General features: G+C 44.7%; 1 protein-coding gene across 1 annotated transcript in view; it reads right to left on the bottom strand.

Annotated features, from left to right (window-relative positions):
* Positions 1-12,195: 12,195 nt before the first annotated feature.
* The window catches only part of LOC147628877 (putative methyltransferase PMT11), a 53,014-nt gene continuing 40,068 nt past the window's right edge, over positions 12,196-25,141 (bottom strand). Inside the window, exons 7-9 of the mRNA XM_086812051.1 lie at positions 13,038-13,160; positions 12,730-12,807; positions 12,196-12,600 (exon numbers count right to left, since the gene is read on the bottom strand). Of these exons, the coding sequence (XP_086668177.1) occupies positions 12,393-12,600; positions 12,730-12,807; positions 13,038-13,160 (409 nt within the window). The 3' untranslated portion in view covers positions 12,196-12,392. The remainder of the gene's footprint in view (positions 12,601-12,729; positions 12,808-13,037; positions 13,161-25,141) is intronic.

Below are 25,141 nucleotides of genomic sequence, written 5' to 3' on the forward strand. Positions count from 1 at the left end.
CTTGTGGTGGAAAGGTGTTAACAATCGTGATGACACAAGGAAATGTGACACAACGACCAGTACATCTATTGAATGAACAAGTTAAAACTGGAACATCACTATTTATATTTTTGAAAGAGATGAGATACAAGAGTGAGAAATTCTGACTCTAATCTGGGGATGGGCTAATCCCAAAAACCCTAATCCTAGTACTACTAAGGAGCTCAAACAGCTCAGATCTGACAATTCATACAGTGCTGTGAGTGTTAGCTCAGGCTACACTCAGTAGGTGGCTTCTGTACATTGTCTTGTTCACTTTAGTTCACTATCGTTCATTGTGCCCTTAACACCTGCATACAGAACATGCTTTTATAATGATCCAGAATGAATATCTTATGGTCGATAGGAGATGCGTCGTGATCAAGGCTTCATCTCTGTCGATGTATTGAGTTAAGTGTGACCGGTAACACTACAGCTTCCTGTTAGCTAACTTGGTAGTTGTCCTAAGAAGACGACGACCTATAATTCCTCCTTTGATGTAGGGATTGATTTCTACCAAACAGGCGGCACATTTCTCCAAGGTTTTACAAACCTTAGACGGTGTGAACTTGCATCTTTTAATGTTGGAATTAGGGTTGCAGGAAAGCACACAAAGCTTGGAGAAGAAGAAGCAAGAATGCACACAACACAAAGTGTATTAGATTGTGTCAATGTACAAAAGATAAGTTAGCCCTAGAATGATGGGCGTATATACAAGCCAGGGGAAAAAACCTCCTAAAGAGGGAAAAAGTGTCCCGGCGGTCCTAAGTGTGTTCACACACATCACTGCCTATATATATATGGCAACAAATCCCCCCTGGGAGTGATGGTGTGAATGAGAGCTGGCACTCATGTATAGGGGAGTGCCATGCCCGAAGTAGATCAGTCCACAAAGGGGAGCAAGCCCAAAGCTTTGCGGAAAGCTTCGAACTTCTCACGAGGAAGCGCCTTTGTGAAAAGATCGGCGAGGTTGTCCTGTGTTGGCACATAGGCCAAGCTGATCTCTCCTGCTGAGAGTCTCTCCCTGACATAGTGATAATGCACCTCAATGTGCTTTGTGCGAGCATGAAAAACTGGGTTTCTCGCAACTGCCAATGCGCTCTGACTGTCAGTGAAGATAGAGGTGGCAGAGACTCCTGTCCAACACCCAAGTCAGCCATAAGCCGTCTGAGCCACACACACTCAACCGTAGCTGTGAAAGCTGCCCTGTACTCAGCTTCACAACTAGAAGTGGCCACAGTAGGTTGCTTCTTGCTCAACCAAGATATGCATGAGCTACCGAGCATGAAACAAAAACCACTTGTGGACACTCTTGTGTCATAGCAACCAGCCCAATCTGAGTCCGAAAAAGCATGTAAATCTGGCGGCAACGATCCCCCCTTGGGATAAAACAACCCAAGATGTATGGTGCCACTCAAGTAGCGAAAGATGCGTTTAACTGCCTTCCAATGTTGAGACCCTGGGCTATGCATAAACCTGCTCACCTGTGAGACTGCAAACTGAATGTCCGGCCTCGTAATGCATACATAAATGAGGCAACCAACAGCTGTCTGATAGAGTGTGACATCAAAGTGATCTCTAGCATCATGAAGACTCAACTTCAAACCTGTCTCCATTGGAGTAGCAATAGGCTTGCAGTCTTCAAGGCCAAATCTCCGCAACAATGTTTCAATATACTTTGTCTGACACAAAGCAATACCTCCATCACACTGCTTAAATTGTATCCCCAAATAATGATGCAAATGCCCCAAATCTGACATCTCAAAAGAGGCATTCAAATCAGCCTTAAAATCAGCAATATGACTCTCATTTGGTCCTGTGAGCAGCATGTCATCGACATAGAGAGCAATGATTAGATGTACATCATCCACACGTTTAACATACAAAGTGCTTTCTGTTGGACTATTCTGAAAACCATGTGCAGTCAAATATGCATGTATCTTTTCATACCAAGCTCGTGGAGCTTGCTTTAAACCATATAAAGCGTTTTTCAACCTGCACACTTTGTTTTCCTGCCCTCTTTGAACAAAACCACGAGGCTGCGATACATACACCTCCTCATGCAAATCTCCATTCAAGAACGCAGTCTTTATATCCAACTGATGTACATTCCAACCATTATGAGCTGCCAATGCACAAATACTACGAATGGTAGTCATACGACAAGTGGGAGCAAAGGTCTCATCAAAATCAATGCCCTTTTCTTGAGCATAACCCTTTGTAACAAGCCTAGCCTTATAGCGATCAACACTGCCATCTGGCTTTCATTTTAACTTAAAAACCCACTTACATCCAATGGCCTTTTTACCAATAGGCAAATCACACAAAGACCATGTACCATTCTTCATTATAGCATCATATTCACTTTGCATTGCAGTCAACCAATTTTCTGAATTTTGTGCCTCATCAAATGAAAGAGGTTCTTCCTCTTCACACATACTAGACACAGCCAAAGCATAACAATCTGATGTATAAGAGGCATGCTGAAAACCTGAACGAGTATGACTAGTCATAGGTGCATCAATCTTACTATCACGCAAGGTTTGCACCAGCCATTTTGGCATACCTCTAGCCTGCTCATTTTCAGCCCTATCCTCATGAATTACATCCTGTAAATCTGCATCAGAAATAGGCTGATCTATGATGTCGTTTGAAATCTGCATAGGCTGAATATTTGCCTCATTAGGACTTACATTTGAATTCCCACCTATAAAGAGAGGCAACAACGTATCAAATACATCCCGTGAGCTCACACCTGTCTCTTTGGTACATGATAACAAAGGTTGCACAGCATCTTCCACAAAAACAACATCTCGACTAATCAAGATACGCTTTGACTGTGGATGATACAATCTGTAACCCTTGCTCTCAGCACTGTAACGAACAAAAATGCATTTGACAGCCTTATCATCCAATTTTCTGCGTTGTTGCATAGGCACTAAAGCATAGGCCAAGCAACCAAAGACATGCAAGTGACCAATAGAAGGTTTCCTGCCATGCCAAGCTTCATATGGAGTAATAGACTGCAAGGCCTTAGTGGGACACCTGTTGAGTACATATGCAGCACACATGACAGCCTCAAGCCAAAACGCATGTGGCAAAGCTTGGCTCTTGACCATACATCGTGCCATCTCCATAAGTGACCTATTTTTTCTCTCAGCAACACCATTTTGCTGAGGGGTATACGGCACTGTACATTGGTGTTTTATCCCACGACTAGCCAGAAATGCATCAAACTCTTTAGACATGTACTCCCCCCCTCGATCAGAACGGAGGGTGCCCACAGTACAATTGGATACATTTTCAACCATAAGAAAAAACTGTTTGAAGCACAAAAACACTTCGGACTTTGCCTTCAGTGGATATACCCATGCATGCCTTGAGTAATCATCAATGAAAGTCACGAAGTACAAGTGTTTACCAAATGACGGAGTTTGCATAGGCCCACATACATCACTATGTACAAGTTGCAATTTGCGAGTGGCCCGCATAGAACCATCCTTTGGAAACACAGAACGCTGCATTTTGCCCAAAATACAGCCTTCACAAACATGTTTCAATGGTGCCTCAAGAGGGGGCAATGAAGCAACCATATCAAATTTCTGCAAACGCAGTAAACTAGCAAAGTTCAGATGACTAAAACGAGCATGCCATAGTTTTGCATCTGAAACTGCTTTTTCATCAGAAACTGCATTTGCTGAATCTTCCACACACTTGTCATAAGAATTGAGCCTATACAGCCCACGAAACAAGGTGCCAGATGCAATAATCGTATCACCAGAAGTCAAATCATGAACATTACATCTGTCATCGACAAATTTGACTACAAATCCAAGTCTAGCAAGCGCAGAGACAGACAATAGATTCTTCTTTATCCCTGGCACATACAAAGCATCTGAAAGTGTGAAAGCGCTGCCATTTGCAGCAGTAAGCATAATTTTACCAATGCCCTTCACTGGGTAAGAAGCATTATTGGCACATGTGACAGTATTCCCATTAGAGACAGCCTCAAGACAAGTGAACATATCACGATGTGAGGTAATGTGCTTTGTAGCACCACTGTCAAAATACCAAACATGAGAGTCAACAGAAACTGCCAAACATGCATCATGTACAGATGGGTCATATTGGCAATACACGCTAAACGCCCATTCTGTATCCTGCACAACATTTGCAGAATCTGCATTTGTAGAAGCATCCGCTATTGTGGCTACATTTGACTCTTTCTTCTTTGCCTCTTTAGCCTTTAGCTTAGGGCAATTCTTAATGACATGATCATTTGCCTTACAATAGTTGCACCTGGTCTTTTTCTTGCCTTTATCAAGAGCCTTCTCAGACTTATTGTTGTTACCTGTGGAAGGAGAAGAAGTTGCAGACCTACTAATAGGAGAAGAAATAGTGGAAGGGGCTGCCTTACCACTTCTTCTCTACTGCTGCTGGGCAACAATAAATGCTTGATCAACTGCACGCTGCCTGGCCCTGTTTTGCTTGGACTGCACTTCTTGCAAGAGCTTGTTGACTAAAGTATCATACTTGACAGCATCAGGTCTGTCCTCATTAAGAAGTCTCCACGTGGAAGCAAAAGTCTGATATGTCTCAGGTAAAGCATCAAGAACAGTCTGCACAAGAGAATGATCGGGAATAATCTCACCTGCAGAAATCAACTGTTCTTTGAGATCTTTAATCTCAGCAAGAAAAACATTCATGTCATCATCTTCTTGCATAATCTTCAATTCTAGCTCTTTACGCAAGTAAGCGATTTTTGCCTTGTTACGACCTGCATACAAACCAGCTAGAATATCCCAAGCTTGTTTTACTGTTTTAGCTGAACGAATATGTAGGGTGATGTTACGTTTGACAGAAAGTGCAATCAAGACATGAGCCTGCGCATCTTTACCATCCCAACGAGCTTGTTTAGCAGTGGGTAAAACAGCAGCAACAGTAGAGCTGCTAGAACCTCCAACATCCTCAATAGATCCTACATCCATAGAACCTGGACGTACATCCATACCCTGCACAATGTTCCACACTCCTTTTGCAACCAAAACATGCTGCATCATGTATGCCCAAAGTGGGTAGTTGCTGTCTCCATCCAGTTTGTCTTCAGCAGACAACATGCGAAATACATCATTGCTGTTATCAGCCATGGCCACTGACTGAAACTGATGCAAAAGCTGCCTGTAATGAAGCAAAGATTGAACAGAAAACAACTCGTGCTATGTAGCACGGTCCACAATAGAATACGTATGCCTCAATCGGAGAACATGAGTCGGAGGGTGCTGGTGGCGTAGCCCTGGGAGCCGATGCCTGCTCTGATACCAATTGTTGGAATTAGGGTTGCAGGAAAGCACACAAAGCTTGGAGAAGAAGAAGCAAGAATGCACACAACACAAAGTGTATTAGATTGTGTTAATGTACAAAAGATAAGTTAGCCCTAGAATGATGGGCGTATATACAAGCCAGGGAAAAAAACCTCCTAAAGAGGGAAAAAGTGCCCCGGCGGTCCTAAGTGTGTTCACACACATCACTGCCTATATATATATGGCAACATTTAACACCTTCCCTCAAGATCAGAAACATCTCTGAACCTTTGTTAGACAACTGATTAGTATCCTAGGCCATAATACCACGAAGATGTTTGGTGCCTTAGGTTGCTCAACATCATAATGGGGTACATGACTAGCTAGTATCACCCAAACATTACAATATGATGGTGGAGCATTAATTTCCAACATGTTTACTACCTTGGACCTCATAGTTGTAATGAAGATAAGCTACTTACTTAAACCTAATGCATACCACCACTATATCACTTAACAAAGGTAAGCTACTTACTTAAACCGAGCATTTGGCCATGATAAGTTGAGAAAACCTATATTTGGATATTTGGTCCCTCTTGGGGAAATTCACATAGAAAATGCAAGATGGAGCACCATATCTCACTTTAACTGGTGCCCCGCAATGCCCCCCACATACTTGCAAAGTGTAGTCAACCCACATTTTGGCTATTTGTGGGGGGGAATCCACGTAGAAAACAGTAGATGCAACACCATACCCCACCTGAACAACGTCCAATGGTGGACCAAAGTTTGCAAGTGTGTGAAAAGGGGCCATGAAAAAATAAAGGAGTTGGAGGAGAACAATGATCTCATAAGCTCTAAGTTTACATCCAAGTAGAAGGAGCTAAAAGCTCAAAAGTGATAGGTACAAGAGTTGCAAAATAAACTAAATAGAAAAGAAACCCAAATGTAGGAGAGCTAAGTGGCTCATGGTAAACAACTTTCACTTGGAAAGGTCTGCAACAATCAACCTTATGCAAGTATAAAGCTTACACATGTAGAGGAAAAACTGGTTTCCTATGAGAAAAGGTTTCCAAAGATGGAGGCCCAAAAGACCACTCTAAAAGAGTAGATTAGGAGCCTCCAAAAGGAAAGAGAATTGGTAAAAGAATAAATCTATGCTCATGCCATCATAAACTTGTAGGACAAGTTGGCACACACTCATGATTAAAAGCAACAAATGCTCAAAAGCTATCAAGATGTTACACATCTTAAGGATCAAATGTAGGATGCTCATGTAGATGGCATATTAAGGCTTAGAATGAGTTTGTAGTTGTTGCAGGCATTCATCCAGCACATCCACCTAGCAAGCTGAGTCAACAAGTAAGAGATATGATGAGTTACAAGTAGCTCAAGCCACTTGAGAGGTAGCACGGGCCATTTGAGATGTAGCAATCACTTGAGAGGAAGTTCAGGCCACTTGTTGAGAGGTAGCAATCACTTAGTTTCTCATGCCAAACAACAAGAGATATGACGAGTTACAGGCAGCTTTTAAGATGTTGTTACACATCTTGAGGATCAAATCAGAATGAGTTTGTAGTTGTTGCACGCATCCATCCAGCATATCCACCTAGCAAGGTGAGGCAACAAATAAGAGAAATGATGAGTTCCAAGTAGCTCAGGCCACCTGAGATGTAGCGTGGGCCATTTGAGATGTAATAATTACTTGAGAGGCAACATTAGTTGCTCAGGCCAAACAAGAGATATGACGAGTGACAGGCAAATGGATGGGGAGTCTAAGATAAGATTGAAGCATATTGATTGGCCTCCATTTCTTTCCCCTTGCTTTTAGGCTTACTTTTCTATTTGTATATGTTCTCCACTCTTTTATCCATAACTTTAGCCATTCACATGTACCCATCCAGTTTTCCAACTTTTATGGGCTAGGATGTGCACAACACCACTCTTCTCTATTTCTTTTTTCCCTAAAATCACTTCTTTTTATATTTGAGGACCATTCAATCATCTAATCTTACAAAAATAAATGTGCACCTTATAAAAGCATAATTTTTCATTTATTTGACTTGTGCACCATCTACACATTATTTTAATATTATTTCTCATGTCACCTTACTATTTGTCTTTTTGTAATTTCATTATTTCTATTTTTTCAGTTTATTAAGCCATATTTTAACTCTACTCCCATTAATCAACATTTTTAACTAATTGTGTGTAGTATGCCTATGTGCACACTTGAGGGGTCATAACTGATTTTCCATGCATATAACCATATTGTTTTAAACATAAAATGATCCTCCTAAATTTATATAACTATTTATAATATTTTTAACAAGGGCTTACACATTTATAATGGGATTTATATATTAATTTATCATTACTGTTTATATGTTGAAATTGAATGTCGGAGACATTCATGGGACAACCCATGATGAAGGGGTGGCACATATAGCCGGTTATTACAAAAGGGGATAGCCTATGATGAAGAAGAGGCAACAAAGAGAAGTGCACACCTATGTATGGACAACTAGCCAATTTACCGATTAGCATGAGAGTAGATTGGCTTGACACCCTATTGTATCGATTCCTAGCCTTATGGTGAGCGAGGAAGGTGAGGAAGGGGCCCAATTTGGGGACTATGATGTCTTCAAACTTAGCTCTATTGTTGAAACTGAGACCTTCTTTTTGGTGCCAAACTTTTTCCATGGCTCCTTTTCCGTTGTGGAATTTTGATGAGATGGATAGGAGGTGTAGGGTTCTTCTAATAAGATCTTTGATTATGAGAGGGACCCACTGATGCAACCCATCTAGCATCTGGATTTCCCTTGAATTATCCGTGTTATGGTAGGACACAATGAAGTGCATGATGAGAGGGAGATCTAGCCCCATGATGATCGGTTTTAGAAGGCGGTGAGACCGACCTTATCAAGGTAAGTGGCTACTTTGGGTAGATGGAAATCAATATGGATAGGTGAGCCTAAAGTGGTTTCTAAGGGTGGTTTTGACTTGGGCATGAATGAGGGTTCCTTGGACTTGCAAAGCATGTCAGGGTCGAGGATCATCCCTAATGGGTGACTATCCTTTTGGCGAATGGATTAGGAAGATCCAAAGGTAGCCATGTTTCCTGCTTGGATGTTCCTTGTGCAAGAATTAAGTCCCTAGTTTTAGTATGTACATATACATTTTTTTTTGTGAAGTGCAATACGAGGAAGAGGGCTAGACGTAGCAAAAAACATGAGTCGATGAATGGGTGGGGGCTACATGAGAAGAGGACAGTTGGTAGTGGGTGCAAAGAATAGTGTGGGCCATCGTATGTGAGCTTTTGAATGGGCTTTGAGCACTAAGCATGAGTTCAAACTCTAATTTGCAGCTTTCTTGGTAGCTTCAAAACCAAAGATTTACCTTACTTAATTAGCTTAATTAATACACTTAATCAACTCAAATGGCTTAGCAATTCTCAAGCATGCCAAGTTCCTTTTGGAACTTTTGGAACTTTTCAACTCCCAATGTCTTTGTAAATATGTTAGCCACTTGCTCATTTGTGCTATCACTTGCTAGAACTCTCTCCCAATGGCTTTGTAAATATAGTGGTAAAAGGCCCTTGGTCAAGCCAAGCAGGTCCATGCTTTTATTAGATGAGTGTTGTTCAATGTTGGTTTTCCCTATTTCTCCTAGCATTGCTTGGTGATGATACTAAACCCACCACCACCATCCAAGATGGTTATGAATAGTCAGATCGCTTTCATGTCATTGTCATTCAATGTTGGTTGTCCCTATTTCTCCTAGCATTGCTTGGTGATGATACTAACCCCACCACCGCCATCCAAGATGGTTATGAATTGTAAGCACGCTTTCATTCAATGTTGGTTGTCCCTATTTCTTGTAGCATTGCTTGGTGATGATAGTAACCCCACCACCACCATCCAAGATGGTTGTGACTTGTAAGCCTACATTCATTGTCACTCTCAAAGTAATGACCTAATTTGTTCACTGGCACCTTGGAGACAACACCTTGGGGAGTGTCGTGGATTTCCTTATTGTTACACTCGTTTTAGCTTCATTACACTCATCATATGAGTCTTGAGGTGGTTTCTCTTCCATGCCTTAGTCTCACATCCATCCACTCATGTACATCCAATCCTTCAAATCCTTCCACAAGCTTGGGCTTCCTTGTTAAAGCTCAAGAAGCTGATTCAAATTTGTACTTGAGATGACAGTAGAGAGACAATGTTCCTTGGAGAGTGAACACTCTCACTTCTGTAAATATATGGGCCTATTTATAGTGTATGGGATACATGCATTGGCCCTCCTGAGTGTGGAACTCTTAAATCATCTCCCAAAAAGCTTAAGAGTCAACGGTGTTGAAATTCATATCCAAAGGATATGAAGGGGCTAATTATGTATAATTCCTTTTCTAGCAAATGTGTCATTCTTGCTAGGGAACACGTAATTTGAAATTGTGAAAACATTATTCGCTCATTCCCTTAATTTTTTGATGATTTTTTAATTTTTGTGTCTAAAAGAGCCTAATCTTTATAAATGAGGTACTCAATGCATTCTAATTGTTTTTATAGAAAGATTAATGGTTTCATTAAGCTACTTAGTGTAAAAAGATTAAAAAATAGAGAATCAACAAACAAAAAGTTCCAATTCAATGGAAACAACGAATATTAGAAACCCTAGAGATATTCATTCATGCTTTCAGAGATAGACCCTAGAGAGATGGAACTAAAATGGTCATCTCAAGGCACATGGCATATTACCACAATAGTCATCTCAAGTCACATGACATATTACCACATATTGCAGATGCTTTATGGACATGAGAGCCACACATGATGAGCTATTTATCTATAACAGGATGTCCCATTCGCCCACATCAAACAACCGTTCTTGCTTCCCACATGGAGGAAGGTCAATAATTATCCGTCCGTAGTCGATGCCACCGAGGAAGCACCAAGGGGGGTTTTGAACCCAAAGTCTCCTAGTCCTAGGCAAACACCTTCACCACTTGAGCTATCACCTCATTGGCATGCTCAATACTAATTTATGGGCCCTCCTCCTACTTATATAGGTCTTTGGCACTATTTTTATCCATACACATGGGATGATTGCCTAGCTCTCTCAATAGCCATCTGCTTGTGTATGTCACTCCTTTAGCCCATGGACATTGACCCATGCCCTTCCAGGGATGTAACATGCCTTGGTATTCAACTTTAACCCATTTGGAAAAACAATGTTTTCATGCCCAGGAGCCTCACGCCAAATGTTGGCCTTATGACACTTTGGTGCACCTTGCAATGATGTATGGTACCTCTTTCTAGGTACTTAATTTAGAAGACGAGGATTGGAGTACAAAGAGACTGCACGTGATGATGCTCCCACGTATGATCCGAAGTATGCCATCAGCGTTACATGAGATTGTCTTAGTTGAGTTTGGAGCACTCCCTCTAGTCATAGATCACCCTCTTTCAAATTATCACATACAAAGTTCATGTGTATACACTGGATACATACTGTCTTCCGCGGTTGGCCCTTGAGTCCTTCATTCAACTCACTCGAGAGAAACAGAGCAAGTTTTAATATTGACTGGTTTGTCATCTGATTTGACTGAAATGGCCTTCAGATGGATTGCCACCCCCCATTGTAGTATGGCCTTGACTCCCCTTTTCTAGATCTCTCTGAACCACCTTATTTGTCTCGACTTGACAAGGCTTTTTCACACTAGTTGGGCTTGGATGTCTCCACGAGGGCTTCCTAAACTCCAATTATATAGAGAGCATTTCATGATGCAAGTTTCTAGAGATGGATTCATTGAGAGTCTTGTACACCTCCATAAGCATATCACATGCCATGTGGATTGCCATCGGCCAACTAAGAGTAGCATCTCACCATCTCAATTGAGTCTCCTAGGATAAAGGGCATCCCACCGTCTCTAAGATTATCATTGCACCGTCTTGAATTGAGTTTGGTAGGATAAAAGGCATCCTACGACTCATAAGAGGCACGGATATACGTGGTGTACACAATTAGGGAGGTGCAGATAGAGGAGCGCTATTTGTTTAGATGTCCACCCTATTATGAGATCTGTGGGAAATATACCTACTAATGGAGCTTTGCCACCATCAAGACGTCTTATTGGGATGACACCCAAACAACATCCAGGGAGTTAGAGCCAATGAAATGCCTCTAAGACCTTCACTGTAGACTACTTCTAGGATTACAACACAGAGGCTGTTACCAAGTTCAATAGGAGCGAAGGGATCAGGTAAGTCGTTGTTCACACACATATGGGCGCACAATCCTTGGCCCTGTGCACCCAAGGGATCACCAAAGAGAGCACAATCTCTTCTAAGAGCTAGGCACCCGACCTCAAGGATCTCAGCCTCCACTACCCCGGTACGATATCCGTCGGCTAATGTGGAGAGCTCCCGTCGTGTATGGGAGATATGGAGGATGGTACCATTGGATGACTCCATTGCACACTCTTGGCACCTTGTATCAGCCACCACATGGCTAGGTCTATATTGTATTCATTGAGACATGTTTTTTAGCTTAGGTACCTAGTTTCTTTTCCAGGTTCTTCCACGACTGAGTATTTCTTATGGAGATACTGCACTACTATTTGGTCTCATAGACCACCCTCGGGGTCTTTTGAAAGCATTAATAAAATCTCTCTCTCTCTCTCTCTCTCTCTCTCTCTCTCTCACACACACACACACACACACACACACATTTGAGATGTAGCTTTAAAGAACAAAGTAAAGCGTTAGTCTTATGAGGTCACTTCAAAACATCCACCCTGTAATTGAGTTTCCAAGAATAATGCCACTATTTGATGTGAAATTTTTACCACCTGAACCTTGCTATACTAGAGGGATATAAAGAATCTGAATTTGTATTCCAAGCTTGAGTGGCTGTACAGTTTCTGAATCCATTCTCTCGTTACTGTTCCCCATAGAAGCATGGACTTCCACAAAAAATGGTCTACATGTTACAATGTCACTAGCACCCCTTACAAGAATAAAGCCTCTCTGATAACAGAACAAATTTCAACCCATTACATTAATCATGTATTTATACATGCCAAAGGAGCTTCTTGCAAGAAAGCAGCTTGTCTTTTCCATAAGGGCCACTCTCAGTCTCCAAGACACGCGTTTTCCACCTTACTGACCTTGCAATGGCTTCTACTTCTTGTATTACATCTATAGAGTCGCGAATTAGAGCGGATCCACCTGGACGCAAGATGCGATCCATCTCCAAAACAATGCGTGCGACACTGCATCTGCAGAAAGGAGGTTGCAATTCAGCATGTGGGTAAGTTGGGTATCAGTCACCTCATGCATGTGGATATGCGCGCACACAAGCACCCTTACAGAAATGATAGATATTATACTGTTAAGGAACTCTTCACCTGATTTTTTCCAAAGTAAACAGGCCGGCTGCATGGAGAAGATCATAAGTACGAGGATAAGTATCCAATGATTCACACCTGCAAATGTCTCCCCTTAGAAAATGTGTTAAGTACAATAACACATTGCAACACAGTGCAAAATCAAACAGATTTTTTACATATGATATATCATCACATGTCTTAAAGCATTCAAAAACATGTGGCAATAAGGTGGGGATGGTACATCAAACATGTTTTTTACATATGATATAGCATCATGCAAAACATGTGGCAATAAGGTGGGGATGGTACAAGCTTGCATGACTTACCAATCATGAGCCACACCTATCAGCCCACGGTCATATATAACAGGCAAAGTGTTTGGACCATTTATTGGTACTATGTTCATCACCCACCAATCAACTTTTGAATCTGCTATAGCTGCCGCAAATCTGCATGTACAAATGACCATAATCATGCCTTAAATAAAAAAAGCAAGTGCTGGCACCAAACGCATTACAAAAGCAACACTGAAGTGCAGTAAGCCCGATGCTAGTGGCCCCAAAAGGATAGGTATTGGGTTTTAGAGAGCCTTTACAAACACACCTGACTAACAGGATTTTTTAATAATGATCCCTCCGGTATGTCTAATGGTAATGGCCCAAAAAGGGGTAGATTCGTAGATAAAAGGTTTTATAAATATTCTTTGAACATCTGTGATATACAAGGTTTTTTTTCTTAATGGTCCCTCCATTAAGCCCAATGGTGATGCAGTTTTTGAAAATGGCCTCTTTATAAGCTCAATAATGACGCTTCAACCCATGCAAATGTTTTAAGGAAGAGTGCGACCTCGAGCTGAACCAACCCAACTCCCACCCCCCCCCCCCCCCCCCCCCCCCCCCCCCGCCCTTCTATCTCATCTGCACGCCTCTTCTCCCACCCTTTCCTCTGCTTGCACTGCATATCCCTCCCCATTTTCTGGTTTTTGGTTTTTCCTGGCTTCACCAGGTCCCCGCCTGCTTTCCCTTCTGCAGCCCCCCACCAATCTTTGCCCTGCTTTCCTTCCGTTTCTTTTCCAGTTCACCTACCCTACCCCCCTTTTCTGCTGCTCCTTGCTGGCACTCTTTGGCCTTCCCCTTCAAGAGGACTCCATGGCAGCCACCGAGCTGCCATCAACTGCCAACTTTCTAACACGGACCTCCAGCTCCTCACCAGCTCGGTGACTTCCCTTAAAGCCATGACCCTAGTGTACAGATTTGTCAGCAGCAACCCAGCCCGGGGACAACTATGAGACCTCCTGCAAGCCAACCTAGTAGGCGAGCACAGGCGTATAGTAGATGTCCTGCCAATGCTAGATAATGAGTATTGTTGAGGATTGCCTGCACCAACGAAAGACAACGATTGTATCTGGATTGAATACTCAGCCACCCTGGCAGGCTGGCAGTGAAGACCTTGTCATCGAGCCCGTTTGTAGTACAAGGCTCCTAGGTATACTTCGCCAAGTGGAAGCATGGATTCTCTTCATATTCAGAACCACTGGCAAGAGCTTCAGATTTCCAGTTTCAGTTTGCTTCCCCGGCCTCCCAAAGGAGTATCATGCTCTGCTCCCAATGATTGGCTGAGTTTTGGACCAGGTTCTTGAGCCACACACTTCCCTCCCACGCCCCCACCCCCCATCCCCACGGGGCACGCCAGAGACTGCTGTTGCAACAGCAGCTGGGCTCCTGATCCTACCTGTCCTTATTGCCTCTCCAAAGAACCTTCCTTTACAAATAGCGATCCCTAAATTGGATGGTACCCCTTTCTTGCAGAGCATTGAGTTCTCAAGGTTGCCCAGCCAGCATTTTGTTTGCCGCTAGATGGGTCACCTTGCACGAGTCTGTACTCGGGGGAGGGGAGGAGAGGGACACCCCTCCTGAACTACCGGAGGCACGGGAGGTGGAGCTTCATCCGCAAGTGGCACCCAGATGTTCAGTCCACCGACCAGCCTTTTGGGAAGTATAAAAGTATAAGCTAGTCTAAGGATTTCACCATCTCATATGCACAAAGTGCTGAAGGTATTCAAGGGCCAGGACAGCCAAGGGAAGCCTAAGCAAACAGTGAACCTGAAGGTCAAGAGTCAGGTACTTACAGGCTGCAGATTTGCAGCCAAGGTGAAACTACAGAACTCAGTCTTTTTCTCATCATTCAATAAAGCAAATACACCAGTCCTTGGTGGGGGCCCTTCAGAGGGTATTTGGGACCCAATCTGGTGTACCTTGTCTTTGTTGTTGTTGTTGTTCTTCTTCTTCTCTCTCTCTCTCTCTCTCTCTCTCTCTCTCTCTCTCTCTCTCGCCTGTGCCTCTGCCCACCTCTCTCTCTCTCTCGCCTGTGCCCAGCCCACCTCTGCCCACCTCTCTCTCTCTCTCTCTCTCTCTCTCTCTCTCTCTCTCTCTCTCGCCTGTGCCTCTGCCCACCTCTGCCTCCCTTTCCGCCATTTCGCCTGTGCCCAGCATTTCGCCTCTGCACCCATTTCGCCAGCATTTCGCCTCTGCCTCCCTTTCCGCCATTTCGCCTCTGTCCAGCATTTCGCTTCTGCCTCCCTCCCCGCCATTTCGCTTCTGCCTCTCTCTCTGCTCGCTGTGCGCCGCCGCCGCCGCCGCCACCCTGCTCGCCCTGTTCGCTGTACGCCGCCGCCGCCGCCCTGCTCGCTTCCCCCGCCTGCTGCCCTGTTCGCTGTACGTCGCACAGGTCTGGTGGCAATGGCCACCCTTGTTCTCCGTTAGGCTGTGTGCCTGTGCCTGTGCTTCCCTTTCCCCACGTGTGCTGTACGTCGCACAGGTCTGGTGGCAATGGCCACCCTTGCTTCCCTTTCCCCACGTGTGCCTGTGCCTGTGCTCCCCTTTCCCCAGCCACCCTTGCTCAGGCCCCCAAGGCAGCAGCATAACTCTCTCTCTCTCACTTCTTCCATGGCTTCACCCTTGCGCAACCCGACGAAGGCGACCTTTATGGTCACAAACAAGAGGATAACAAATGTGGAAAAGGAAATGAAGGAATGGAAGGCAGAGATGGAGGGATGGTGGAAGGAGAAAGCAAACTTTCTCCAAATGGTATTCAATGAGGGTAAGCGGTGGAAAGAGGAGAAGGAGGACCTCATAGTGGAAGTCAAAGACCTTCACGGGGAAGTCAACACGCTCAAAGGCGTAATTTCAGCTCTTCAGAGGGAGCTTGCAGAGGCCAAGGCAAATGGTGGACTTGAAGAAGGTGAAATTCAGCCATCCATGATAGAAGAGCTCAAGGTTATCAAGGAACAAGTACGGGCAATTAAGGAAGAAGAGAAGCAACAGGAAGCAAAGACTTCCTCATGGGTGGAAGTCATCACCAAGACGCAAAAGAAGATGGATGAAGCGGAGAAGTGGATAGAGGTCGCCAAGAAGGGTAAAGGTAAGGAGATAACAACCCCTACACCTAAAATCATTAATATGACTTTGGAAGAGGAACAACGAAGACGTACACGTGCTTTGCATGTGAGGATTACCGGCCTTAAAGACGGGGATAAAGTTGAAGAGGAGGTGAAAGAGCTTATGGTGTTGATGGGGATTGACAGTCCGACACACGCAAAAGCCTGGAGAGTGGGCAAAAAAAGCGGAGGCAACGGGGAAACATCAAAGGAAAGAGCTCTCATACTTCGCTTCCCTTCTATTGAGGCGAAGAAGGAGTTCTTGAAGAGACGACCCACTTTAAAGAATACAGGCATTTTTCTTGGTGATGATCTTACTCTTTCACAGCTTGCACATATGAAGGAAGTCATGCCAGAGATTAGAGCAGCAAGAGAAAAGGGTAAGATAGCATTTTATAGAGAAGGGAGGGTGGTCATCGTGGAGCGACGCTCTACATGACGGTGCGAGACCTATGGGACCAAATTAAAGCTGGCAGCCTGGAACTGCAATGGATCCCTCAGACTTGATGTAGGTGCCTTTGAGGACAGCTTTAGAGATAGAGATATAGTCTTCTATTCGGAGACTCACCAGGCCCCTGGTCAGATGATGCCACAGGTGACAGGATACAGATGGGAGACAGCTTGCAGAGTAGGGACGAGATCGGTACACAGTAGTAGAGGATCAGGAGGGGTGGCAGTTCTTTTCAGGGAGGAGCTGCAACCGCTTATACACATAGTTCGGAGAGATGATCAGGCCAGATATATGTGGGTGAGACTGAGGGCCGACACAGGCAGATTCCTGTATATTGCCATATGCTATTTTGCTCCTAGTACATCGACATATGCAGCACCTAGAGGGCAGTCTCCTTTCTCTGTGCTAGATGATGACATATGGGAGTTCTCTAGGGATGGAGACATCATCCTGTTAGGGGACTTTAATGCCCGGACGGGCAACCGCCAGACAGCCTTTTATGATACCTCGGAGGAGATGCTGAGAGAGTTGGACACTCTGGATATGGGATTAGACAGAAGCTCACAGGATGTGGAGTGCACAGAGTATGGGAGATATTTGGTAGATATGGGGACTGCGCATGGGTTGGCCATACTTAATGGCTTGCAGAGGTTTCCGTCAGCAGCTGGATTTACTTGCTTTCCACATAGACATGGTGCTAGCACAGTGGATTATGTTATGGCTATGCCCAGCTTTGTTTCATGCATTGAGGACTTCACAGTTGGATCTCGGCCCATTGGGGTAGTAGTGGATCATGCATTGTTGACATTGACTATCTCTTTTCACTTTACCACAGCTCAGAGGACACGAGGGGCAGATCACACTCGATATACTTTTACCTCAGAGACTGATGCTGTCTACACGGATGGGATTTATAGACGTCTGTACAAAGAGGAGCCAGGGAGACCTTTGGAGGAGTTGACCCATATACTGACAGAGACTTTACATGATGCAGCGAGAGAGGCATATCCACATACTCAGCCTGGACAGAGACAGCATTCTAGATGTATGCCCCAGAACAGCTGGTATGATGAGGAGTGCAGAGAGACCAGAGCCCGACTGCAGCGGGAGGTTGCTTTGGGAGTCACTACTTACCGACAGTCATGTATTGCCTTCCGACGCCTTGTGCGAAGGAAGAAGCGGGCCTTCCTTGCTCAGCTAGAGCAGGAATTATACCAGCTGTTCTTGAGCCAGGATTCGAGGGAGGCTTGGCGTCTGTTTCATGAGTCCTCCCCTGCTTTGGCCATCACTTCTACAGAGGTCTGGGGTAGTTATGCAGCATCTCTATATACAGTTCCTGGACAGACACCTTTTCCTGACCCGCCAGCACCATGCCCACAGACATGTACTTTCTTTACCGCAGAGATGGTAAGGAAGGCCATTGATAGGATGAAGACTGGGAGAGCATATGATCACGATGGATTGGTTGCTGAGCACTTTATTCATGCGAGAGACATGCTGGCAGAGCTTCTAGCAGTGATGTTCAATCGTGCTATGTGCGAAGGCTTACCCGAGACTTGGAGTAGGTCCACCATCGTGCCTATCTTCAAGTCAGGGGACCCTATGCAGCCAGGGAATTATCGCACTATTATGATTGGTCACACACTAGCACGATTGTATGCATCCATTCTTGAGCAGCAGTTGAGTAGATGGGCAGAGAGAGTTGGCATTCGAGCAGAGGGACAGGCAGGGTTCAGGAGAGGTTTCTCTACTCTTGACCACATCTTGACTCTCCGGGCCATTATTGAGGAGGGCAGGTCGCATGGGCGACGGATTTATTGTAGCTTTGTAGACTTCCGCAAAGCATTTGATACAGTGCCCAGAGCCAGATTGATGAGGCGATTACAAGAGATGGGGGTACCCACAGAGCTCATATGGGGAATTATGGCTTTATACAGATCAGTTGCAGGACAGGTACGCACCCCAGAGGGGGTCTCTACTTTGGTTCACTCCACTATAGGAGTGAAGCAAGGTTGCCCGTTATCTCCTTCACTGTTTGGTATGTATGTGGATGAGGCTTCTGACTACATTGAGAGATTGGGGGACAGAGGAGCCCAGCTAGCAGGTACATGGATCCCACTATTGTTATATGCTGATGATATTGTGTTGATCTCTGACTCTCCTGAGGGTATGCAGCGTCATCTGGATGCTTTACATGAGTTTGCACATGATAGTGGATTGTCTGTCAACCTTGGCAAAACCAAGGTTATGGTGTTTAACACCACGCCACAGTGGGTTCGGCGATCAGCTTCCACATTTACATATGGGCAGGAGATTGTGGAGTATACAGATGCATATACATATCTTGGGGTAGTATTCAGTGGGCCAGTGTTTTCGATGAGGAGAGCAGCAGAGACTAGATTGACTAGAGCACATGCAGCCCTGGGTGGTTTGGAGAGGATGTGTTCGCAGGTTCAGTTTCAGGAACCTCGAACAAAACTCTGGCTTTTTGACACTCTAGTGACATCAGCTATGCTTTATGGAGTGCAGATATGGGGACCTTCAGTGGGCCATCACAGCGCAGGCGGGTGGAGAGGTATGGAGAGGCCTTTGGTATCTATGATTGCTAGGCTTATTAGAGCCAAGGCTGTGGTACCTCATGAGATTATTCGAGCAGAGCTGGCGGCTGCCCCTCTGGTGATTGAGGCTCTTACGAGATCAGTCTCCTACATACATGGCTTGTGGGATCTCCCCCGAGACAGATATGCACGCCTCACCCTGGAGTCCTCCCGACAGTTAGCTTTACAGGGAGACACGGCTTGTTGGTATGGACAGATGACATCTTGGTTCCAGGCACATGGTTTTAGCATGGACAGATTGCCTCCCTTCCAGTATTCTCTGGAGGCACCCTCTCTCACTCTTACACGGACAGAGATTACCAGACTCATCCGTCAGGATTTAGTTCAGCTGGACATTAGGAGGACATGGATACAGCCGACTGAGGAGCTGGGCACGAAGATGGCTTTCTACAGAGAACATTTTCTTCAGCTCACAGCAGATGGTTTTGTGATCAGACCCAGTTACATGGATGTACACTTGTCTCATGCAGTACGATGTGCTATTGGTCAGATTCGCACATCCTCACACCAGCTTGAGATTGAGATTGGCCGATATAGAGGTATACCAGCTGAGGCCAGGATATGCCGAGTATGCCATGGGGAGCCAGAGACAGAGCTGCATTATATATGCCATTGTACTGCATACTATGAGATACGTGGTCGTTTCCACTGTTTATTCAGAGAGGGTTTTGGACCACTTTCCAGAGTCATGGGGTACCAGGACCAGAGGTGTTTGGGATTGTTCTTGCTTGAGCTGCGGAGACATAGAGATAGCCTGCTTAGGCGCACAGAGAGCCAGACTCAGAGGCACATTACAGACTTCTTTAGTCCGGCCATCACTGCGCCAGATGGACCACAGCAGCAGCAGGACATGGATACCGCCCACACCAGAGGTACACTGATTGATCGTGCGATTGAGCTTGGGTGGTCCAGACGCCCACGACCACGGAGGAGGGCATCCCAGCATAGACGGATGTTGCAGCGGCAGATTCGGATTATTCTTGCGAGGCATGCGAGACACCCAGTCAGGGTGCTGACCACACAGGATATTGAGGAGATCCGCCAGTGTCCGATGCGGCACATATTATGAGATGGAGGTACCTCCATAGTGTACCTTCCAGTTCCAGTTTCATTTTTTAGGTGCCAGTAGTATCATCTTTATTTTTTCATTTTCTGGGTTTTTTTTTTTTTTATCCAGACATTGTATCAGATCCACCATGATGTAACTTTTGGTCTCATAGGTCATTATGGCCTTTTGAAGACGTTAATATAACATTTCATTTCATTTCATTTCTCTCTCTCTCTCCCTCTCTCTCTCTCTCTCTCTTTGTGCAATCGTCAGGAACTAAGGGGCTCAATATTCATTATCAAAGTATAATCCTGTCTGTAAGCTTCTGTGACATAGCGGAAGCCTTGATGCCTTAATCGCAGCCTTAAGCACCCTGTAGGAACATTAACACAAAACGCATGAGAAGAGAGAGAGATAGACAGGTTTTCTAGTATAACGTATTATGTACATGATATATGTGTACTGAACTGCTGCCGACCTGATGTATGCTGATGAAGATGCCCTAAATGCACCTAATACTACTGCCTAATGCGGGATATGATCACGGATTAGCTATGGCACTGCCTTGTGCACGTGACATCCCCTCCTGCTGAGCTTGATGACGGGAATTCAAATTTTTCCGTCTCTGACTTTGGATGACGGTCATCATCCCTTGATTGCTCTGGGATTCCAACTTTGTCATACTTCTTCCCTGGCAACTTAACTGAATCTTCTGTTCAACCTCAATTCCACTCCATGGTTGTGCATCTGTTCCAATGTTGTCCCCTTGCATGCATACCCTTGTCCCTGAACACACCAACTTATGATTGATGATTACAAGGTACCTAACTGAGGCTGCTCCTCCTGTTCCCGGGAAGCCACTAAGCTACTCCTTTGAGGACCTAAATTCCATGCGCTAAATGCTTAGGATTCACCAAATGCATGCTTGACCTTCCCGATGCTTCTTAACTGGTTGCATTTACCTTGCTTGGACCTGTACACCCCTTATGACAATGCATTTGAGAATTGCAACAATGCCCTTGTGGTGCAAGTATGATGCCCCTGGGTGGAGGTTGGTCCTCGCGTTATGAAGGTAGAGTGGGTGTGGCTACTAGTCAAGGCATGACTACTAGTCCAGGTATGGAAGCTTCACATATTCTGATGTGACACTGTGGGACCTCCAGTGCTTGGTGATGTGGCTGCACCTATTGCTCTGATACCAATGTGACATAGCGGAAACTGTTATATGTACATTATGTGTATATAATATAGCACACATAATGTGCATATAACATAATATGTTATATGTACATTATGTGTATATAATATAGCACACATAATGTACATATAACAGAAACCTTCATGCCATCGGAGCCCTCAAGAACCCTGTAGGAGCATTAATGCAACAAGCATGAGAGAAGAGAGAGAGAGAGAGACAGTTTTCCAGTATAATGTATTATGTACATAGAAAAAGGTCACATTTATGCTTGGCCATAGGCCTTCCCAAAAGGGCTACTGACTACTTATGACCAATCTCCAAAAGGGAGAAAGATGATTTATGAGCTAATATGCTATGTTCTTATATATGATGTTGATATGTTGGTCAGCCAGCTTCAACTGCTGTCGGCCAGCTGATTTGTCCTCTGACATAAAATATGTAGCATAAAATGCTAACTTTTGGACCTAAATTACTCATAAATGGTGCCGACGCTTACACAATGCTGCTGACTGATATTCTACTCCTACCGACCTAATATGTGTGCTGAACTGCTGGCGACCTGATGCATGTTGGTGAAGATGCCTACATGCACCTAATACTGCTGCGTGATGCGAGATATACTCAAGGATTAGCCATAGCATTGCCTTGTGCACATGATAGCTTCTGCATGTTACCGTGGTATTAGAGCTTTGCCTTTTGTAAAAAGATTCAGCCAAGAAAAAAAAAAGATTTTTTTTTTCTCGCTTGTGGTTTTCAGATGCCGGTTGCACTCCCGTTCCGTGTGTGACTCTTGTCCCTTGAAGGAGGGTTGGTTTATAGCCTCCGAAGCAGCCAGAAACATCTCCCACACATAGTGGATGGTATTATTGCAGTCAAGGTAAAAACTTGACCACTCCCACTATGGTGAATTCCGACGATAAGGGAGCGCACCAGATCCCTACAGAATCTGTTTCTTCGACAACGACCGCTTCTGGAAGCCAAGTCATCAATGGTGGTGATACAAACACCATGTTCCAAGAATTTATGTGCATCATAGCGCAACAAGGGGAATAGATGCGGGCATGTACGGCTTCTATATAGGCCTTGGAGAAATGCATGTCTTCAAGAAATCTCGACACCCATCCCCGCCCTCTCCATTGCCAGTCATCACCGAGATCCCTTCCTAGATTCCTGCTTCCCTAATGTCATGTGCACAAAGTGTATCTACTGTGTGCAGCACGCACACAAGACTAGCTTCGAGGCTTGGGGTAGCTTGGAGCTAGGCAGTCAGATTGGCGAGCTAGGCTAATGATGGACTAACAGGCAGGCACCCATGTGTGGACACCCAGTGACCGGCCAAAAGCCTATAAAGGGTGGCTAGGGTCAGTCAGAGTCTCATGAGGCTATGCGAGAGCTCTGCGGTCAAGAGCCTGGATCTAGTGCAGACGTGTACCTGCTTCATGCAGTCGAGGCCGACACCAGTGTCGAGGCCCGCGAGGGTAGCTCCATGGCGGTATGGAACGTCATGGGATAGAGACTGGTTGGTACATATAGCTAGTCGGCTCAGCTCGTGGCTTGATGGGGACAACCAAGACTTGTGGCTTTGCCCACGGCTGTCGTGGTTGGGTGGTGAGTCAAGCCTACACCCCCCCTTCGTGGTTTTATAGCTTTGTTTTGCAAGTTTGGAGTCTTGTTGCAGGTATGCCCTACGAGGAGACCCTGGAGGTTTGACAATGGTATCAGAGCGTGCCTCGAGGGCATGCAAGTCGGTAGGTAGAGAAGAGAAGATCAAAGGAAATGTATGAGTTCATGTCATAGCCTGTTTTTATTCTGATTTTAGAATTGTTCGTTTTCTTTGCATTGCTGGAACACGTGTGGGAGCGTTGTGGTCAAGATGTGGGTCGTGAAAGATGGCAAGTGAAGGGAAAGCTTTGCTTGTTTGCAAGTGTGGGAAGGCAAGTGAAGGAAACCTTGTAGGTTGTGAGTCAGACCGAGAGAGAACCGAGCCTCCTATCTTTTTTCGTTTCCTACTGTTGGCAGGTGGCATGCAGCCAAGGTGCGATGCTTTTTCCGCCTTCACATTTTTTTAGACTCCATGTTTTTTTTAGCTTTTTGAAGGACCTCGCGCGCATTTTATTGACGGCAACCCCTTTCTAAAAAAAAAACAAAACAAAAAACAAAAACCAGCATGGAGTTTGGTTGTAAGGCTCACAATGTTTTTCTTTTTTAACAAAAAAGCTTAACGTGGCCTTTCAAAAAAAAGCTCAGCGTGGCAGTTTTTAACACACCACTAACGTGGGCTTAAAAAAAAATTTTAAAAAAAAACTCAACGTGGAAGTTTTTTAAAACACCAGCGTGGGTTTCTCGAATTCAGCACGGGAGTTCTCGTGACGGCTTCTTGCAGCATCTCGGGCTTGCAATAACTTCTTGTTTTCTCTCTTCCTTTAGCAACCAGGTCTCCTTAGAGCCACTCCAAGTCTCCTTAGAGCCACTCAAACCCTTTGTGCTCGGGAACCCTTTCGGGAACTTCTTCATTCCCGGAGATGGCTTTTCTCTCACTTTCCCACTTCGAGATGTCAGCCCAAGAATCACAGATGGAACCCGCCCCCGAATACGAAGACCTGCCGGCTACCGAGGCCGCTGACGGCGATCTTTTCGAAGATTTCGTGACTAACTCTGATTTTCGGGGGTTTAAAGACGCTCTCGAGGCTTTTTTCGCGGAGCATCAGGCATAGGTCGCCGTGCAGATGCAAACCTTGCAAACTTCCATCTCGCTTTTGACCACTACCCTGTCTACTCTCTCGAGCATGGATACCCGTCTGCTTTAGGCCCCAACATCACTCCGAAGTAATTCGGGGGCGAGCAAAAGCAACATACCAAGGAGATTGTGGACACGTGGCTACATAAGTGGTAGGTCCACTTCCAGTTTCATCCATATGGCAATGAAAAAAAGATTCAGTTAGTAGCAGGTTTCCTCTCGCGCAAGGCTTTGGTCTAGTGGAAAGAACTCAAACCTAAACCGACAACCTCGGCGCAATTTGAAGAAGCCTTCAAGGAGGAGGACGACTACGACCTAGTTGCTTAGTTTGCCAGTTTGACCATGACCTCGCAGAACCTCACTTATGAGGTCTACCTCTAGAAATTTAGACTTGCAGATGAAAGCTACGAAGATGGATTCTACTACTCTTTTGGGTTTCTTCGTAGCAGGATTACCAGACTCGTACCATTTACAGATCAAGAATAACAAGTTAATTTTTTGCTTTCAAACTTATTTCATTAACTTCCATTCTTAATTCATTAAACACACTCAATTCATTAACTTCCATCACAAGTACGAGTCTGGTAATCCTGCTATGTGATGGAAGTTAATGAATTAAGTATGTTTGAAAGCAAAAAAATTAAATAAGTTACTCGACTCATTTCAAGATGTATTTCCTAAGGAGCTGCCATCGGGTTTACCACTTGAAAGGACAGTTGATCATCGTATTGATCTAGTCCTTGGTGCTCAACCTGTTAGCAGCCATGCTAAGGAAGATGAGCTGGCTAAACAACTTGCAAACTATTTAAGGATGGGCCAAATCCGTTCAAGTAAATCACCTTAGGATGGGCCTGTGTTACTTAGAAGAAAGAAGGATCAAGAATGTGTGTAGATTACAAGAGACTGAACAAAGTGACAATCAAGAACCGCTATCCTCTCCCT

This window comes from Cibotium barometz, chromosome 18, assembly GCF_041138505.1.
Source record: "Cibotium barometz isolate CiBa-2024 chromosome 18, ASM4113850v1, whole genome shotgun sequence".
Taxonomy (NCBI): Eukaryota; Viridiplantae; Streptophyta; class Polypodiopsida; order Cyatheales; family Cibotiaceae; genus Cibotium; species Cibotium barometz.